Genomic DNA, 5756 nt, shown 5'->3' with positions numbered 1-5756 from the left:
CACAGCACTTACTGCAGAACTAACTTCCAGTGTTCGGTTGAGCCTTTGGTCGTTTTGGATGTTACAGACCCTGGCTCTTTATATATATAGATTGTTGAAAGTATTACATATGTCCCCCTTTCCTCCATTGTTCTCTCCCAGCCTGCCCCTGCCTCCCAGCCCCAGCCTTCATCCCACCCCCCACCCTATTGTCTGTGTCCATTGGTTATGCTTATATGCATACAAGTTGTTTGGTTGATGTCTTACCCCCTCAATAACCCCCTAACTCCACCCACCCTCCCCTGCCTTCCCTCTGAGGTTTGACAAGTCTGTTCTATGATTCTATGTCTCTAGATCTATCTTTTGTTCATCAGTTTATGTTGTTCATTATATCTTTAAGTAGATGTTAAAAGGGCAGGTTTCAGTTTTTTAGAATGTTTTTATTGATTTTTAGAGAGAGAGTAAGGGAGATGGATAGGGAGATAGAAACCTCTATGAGAGAGAAGCAACATCAATTGGCTGCCTCCTGCACACCCGCTACTGAGGATCAAGCCCACAACCTGGGCATGTGCCCTGAGCAGGAATGGAACCAGTGACCTCTTGGTTCATGGGTCAGTGCTCAACTACTGAGCCACACAGACAGGGCACAGTTTTCATTTTTTAGAAAAGATAAAGAAAAAGAAATTTAACTCTCAAATAAAATTCCAAAATTTCCCATTATATTCTCTGAAGTATCAAATGCAAGTCTCAATTTGTTCCTCAGGGGAGGAAGAAAAGTAGGTAGCAGGTAGCAGGCTTAAGACCTGCAACAGTGATGGAGTCTCTGCTCCTTTTGTGTGGTCAGATTAAGTCTGTCAGGACACTTGGCGCAGTGAGCTCTGTCTGTGTAAATAATTTCCCACTTATTTCAACGGGATTAAGAAGTACAAGTAGGCAGTTACACAATAATCTACTCCTGAAAAGTAGATATTATTATCCACCTTTTAAAGAAAATAATATCAGATAATTGATATAATAGACAATATCTAGAAATATGAAATTTTAGAAAATATCTGGGGGGAAATACGATCAATCAGGTGATTTTGAGGCAGGTATTGCATGGATAATATTTTATTAGCATTGCTCTAAACCAGTAATTTTCAACCAGTGTGCTGCAAGAATTTTTAAAATATGCAATACCTGACTATTTAGTCAGGGAACTGACCTCTTTTCCTTAAGAATGTCAAATAAAAAATGACAAGAGCCAACACAACAATAGCCTTCTGGTGTGAATACCCTGTCTTGAACCATAAATACATAGATCATAAAATAGAGATGTCTCTTATTGGTCACTTTGCAGAAGAAAGTTGTGTCTGATTTGTTGATATTTGGTACCTGATATCCCAATGTATAAATAGAGACACCTGATTTTTTTAAAAAATCACTTTTGATCAAAAAGGGTAGGTAATTATTTTTATTTTTATTTTTTGCAAATCAATCGCAATCACACCTATTTTTGTCTGGTTAGTAAAAAAATATGTTTTTGTCATTTGTTTATGTGTGTCATGAAATGAAAAATGTTAAAAAATCACTGCTCTAAACCATACTGACTCACAATTCTACTGTTGAAAAATGTGGGACTATGGAAAGCTAAATCAGTTTCATGCTGCAAAGAGAACTTTTTGCCTATATAATCAGTATATGTTTACTCTCACCAAAATACAAGTAAATAATCACCATTATGACCCTAATGCCTTCCCAGGGACTTTTTAATTATTAGTTCCTGAGGCTAGTCCTCTGGTGGCTGCAAAACCCTCAAAGGACCATCATCTGCCCAATCAGTGAGAATCCTCAACAAAAAAAGGTACTCTCATTTATGACCATTGACAGGCATTCACATGAGGCATTCATTTTGTATAACCCTCTTGAAAGACCTGTAGGCACCGGAGGAAGAAGTGGGAGGCAGCTGATTTGTCTTATAGCCTTCTGAGAGAAGTGTGCAACCCAGGCAAAAAGACCAGCCAGATGAAGAGGTAGCAGGACTACATGAGACAGCAGCATTGCTAGTGGAAAGAAAAACAGGAGAGGAACTAAAAATATTCAACACTCTATGCAGCATAGATAATGAGCAACAAATGGACTCCAGCCATAGGGCTGAAACAGGCTCAGACACTTCTCTTGCAGGGCCAGCCTTGAATATTTTAGTGGCTACTTGTAAGGCCATTTACAGGGTATCCGACACAGGGTGGGTAAAAGAAAGGCAGCCATTCAGTAACTTGTTATGGACTTACTAGTATAAACAGCTGAACAAAATATTTTGGAGATGTAAAGATATTTAAGACAGAATAATGATGAATGAAATTAGTCATACTGAGATAGTGCACATTAGGACACCACTATGGAGATGTGTCTGGGAAATATGGCTGGATGCTTAGTTTATACTTTATAATGTGATAGTAACATAGAGATCAAGTAAAACTAAAAATCATGCTCTCTTTAAATGGTCCATATATTCAAATTTGTCTTTGCTTATCAATCTGATCATATTCACATAAATTGACTTATACTAGGTTTAATAAGTGTTTTTAACCTAAAATAGCAATGCGCTTTATATTATGATGGGCTTATATATAAATAATTTTCTAATGAAGTTAAATAAATGGGCCTCATAGGTGAAAATATGCTTTAGAGACATAATTGGAGCAATAACTTTCTAATTCTCATTTGAAAATCAGCCTCTTTTGTTCTTATTAATTTATATGTTTAATAAAATTATAAGCCATTTAAATAAGCACATGTTATATTTGCAGCACTTACTAGGTGGAATTTATATAGTGGAGCAGAAATGAGATATATGACCTGCTCTTTCTTTTCCCTAAGACAGAGTCTACTCTTTCTTTTATCTTTTGGATTTTGAGTTTAAAGCAAATATTACTGGCTAATTCCACATCTCTTCACCACATACTTGAAACAGGTGCAAAATTTCCTACCACTGATTGTCAGAATAGGTATCACATATTTTAGGTATAAACAGAGAATATATGTTTTGCTCAATCTACTGAAAATAATTTCACAACACTTAGGCTAGAGCAGGTTTAGCGACTCTGAAATGTTATTTCCAAATAGAACCAATGTCCACCCAGCTACTTTCCTCCTCCTTGGAATCCCAGGGCTGGAGGCTGCTCATGTCTGGATCTCCATCCCTTTTTGCCTGGTCTATCTCCTGGCTGTGATGGGAAATTGTGTCCTTGTATTCATCATCAAGACACAGCCCAGTCTTCATGAACCCATGTATCTCTTCCTCTGCATGCTCTCTGTGAATGACCTGATGCTTTGCACCACTGTGGTTCCCAAGATTCTCAGTCTCTTCTGGTTCGATGACAGAGAAATCAACTTTAAAGCCTGCCTCATCCAGATATTTTTCATCCACTCTTTGTCCACCATGGAGTCGGGATTCCTGTTGGCTATGGCCTTTGACCGATATGTGGCCATCTGCAACCCTCTGAGGCATTCCACCATCCTGACACATGGAGTGATCATGGCTTTGAGTCTGGCCATTGTCCTACGTGGCGTTATCCTGCTGACTCCACATCCTTTCTTACTGATGAGGCTTCCCTATTGCAAAACCAACATCATTGCCCACACCTACTGTGAATTTATGGCCCTGATCAAACTAGCCTGTGCTAATACTAGGGTCCACAGATTATATGGCTTAATTCTTGCCTTCCTTACTGGTGGGCTGGACTTCATAATGATAATCTGCTCTTACATTCTCATTTTTCATGCTGTGTTTCGTCTTCCATCAAAGGAGGCCAGACTCAAGACCTTGAGCACATGTGGCTCACATGTTTGGGTCATCTTAGTGTTTTATATACCTGCCTTTTTCTCCTTTATCACCCACAGATTTGGTCATAACATAGCTCCACACATCCACATCCTTATAGCCAACATTTATCTTCTGATTCCTCCTATGATGAATCCTATCATCTATGGTGTTAAAACCAAAATTATTCGGGAAAGTATTCTAAAAGTACTCACAAATATGTATGTTTGAGTTTGTAAGATTTTTTAAAAATTAATCAGCAAGACAGGTGTTACCATGGAACTGTGGTCTTGTTTATATTCAAGTAAATCTATATTATCTGAGAAGACAGAAACTTTCCAGGTAAAAATTGTGTCATATTTATTTTAAAGACTATGGTTAATATATGAAATAAAGTAGTCCTGGCAATTGTGTGCTATTTTGTGAAAGACATGTCTATATTCAGTATAGGGTCATTTCTTAATTCATGTCTGCCCAGTACCTAGAAACCTAGAATCAAACCTAGAATATATATTAATGGCAAGTGCTTGCTCATTCTATTATTTACTAGCTAAGATATGTACGTTGACCTTAAATAACTGATATATAGGTGTCAGTACAAATTTATAGAGAGACAGCATTTTTTTTCTTGCTTGTAACAGTTAATGATCTAAGAACTAAAAGTAGAATAATAATCATGGGCAAAGTATGTATCTGAAAATTTTAAATCTCTTTTCATTTTAAAGAAATTGGGACTATGATTGAGACTTAGATTATCAAATATTCTTTGGTGTTTAAAAATACTTTAGCTTGTAACGAAGTCTTTGAGTTTTCTAAGTAATGTAGAGGTTTTATATAACTTAGTACAGTGATGGCGAACCTATGACACGCGTGTCAGAGGTGACACGCGAACTCATTTTTTGGATTGATTTTTTTTTGTTAAATGGCATTTAAATGTATAAAATAAATATCAAAAATATAAATCTTTGTTTTACTATGGTTGCAAATATCAAAAAATTTCTATATGTGACACAGCACCAGAGTTAAGTTAGGGTTTTTCAAAATGCTGACACGGCGAGCTCAAAAGGTTCACCATCACTGACTTAGTATGTGCCACAGCTAGACTTTAGGAGATGTTTTGTCTTAATAATAGCATATGTCTTAATAAATCTTAGTTTGGAAAAAATATAAAACAAAAGAAAAGAAAAAGAAATGGAAAGTTATAGTGGTCAGATGGAAATCTGCATAAGCTTTCCCATCCAACAAGAATATTCTGCAATAAAGTCACTTTTTTTAAAGATACTTTTTAAAAAAAGTATCAACTTAATACTGAATATTTAGAAATATGGTACACACAAACACCATAGTAATATAAAATTTTAAATTACAGCCGAAGCCGGTTTGGCTCAGTGGATGGAGCGTCGGCCTGCGGACTGAAGGGTCCCAGGTTCGATTCCGGTCAAGGGCATGTACCTGGGTTGCGGGCACATCCCCAGTGGAGATGTGCAGGAGGCAGCTGATCGATGTTTCTCTCTCATCGATGTTTCTGGCTCTCTATCTCTCTCCCTTCCTCTCTGTAAAAAATCAATAAAATATATTTTTAAAAAAATTTTAAATTACTTTCTTATGAACTCTTAACATGGATGGCTGACAGTTTCCAATAGATAAAATTTTGGACAAAAGTACCAGACATTTTAAATACCGTTTAGTCATTCAGACAATTAAGAAGTTTTTAAAAAATAAATATGACAAATACATGGATTTCTGAAGTATAAATTGACATACAAATCTGTATATTTTTATAATGCTTTTCATTGAAATATCTTTAAAGAAGCATTCTGTAACATGAAGTTGAAAGCTCAAATTAGATATAATGAAAGCTATGGTTTTATTAAAATTGTGTAATTCACATACCAAATACTTACATAAAAGTAAACATAAAACCACAAACATGTTTTTGTTCTCCAAGTCTAACATTACTACTGAAATAACTGTA

The 5756-nt window shown here is 36.2% G+C and overlaps 1 protein-coding gene across 1 annotated transcript; it reads left to right on the top strand.

Annotated features, from left to right (window-relative positions):
- The first annotated feature begins 3067 nt into the window (after positions 1-3067).
- On the top strand, positions 3068-4012 carry LOC102430961 (olfactory receptor 52J3-like). The gene has a single exon (XM_006094606.1). It carries the CDS (start codon positions 3068-3070, stop codon positions 4010-4012), a length of 945 nt encoding a protein of 314 aa, XP_006094668.1.
- The last annotated feature ends 1744 nt before the right edge of the window (positions 4013-5756 follow it).

The sequence above is a fragment of the Myotis lucifugus genome, unplaced genomic scaffold (genome assembly GCF_000147115.1).
Source record: "Myotis lucifugus unplaced genomic scaffold, Myoluc2.0 scaffold_138, whole genome shotgun sequence".
NCBI classification, from domain to species: Eukaryota; Metazoa; Chordata; class Mammalia; order Chiroptera; family Vespertilionidae; genus Myotis; species Myotis lucifugus.
The sequence above is the reverse complement of the archived record's forward strand: the minus strand, read 5'-3'. Positions and strand labels throughout refer to the sequence as shown.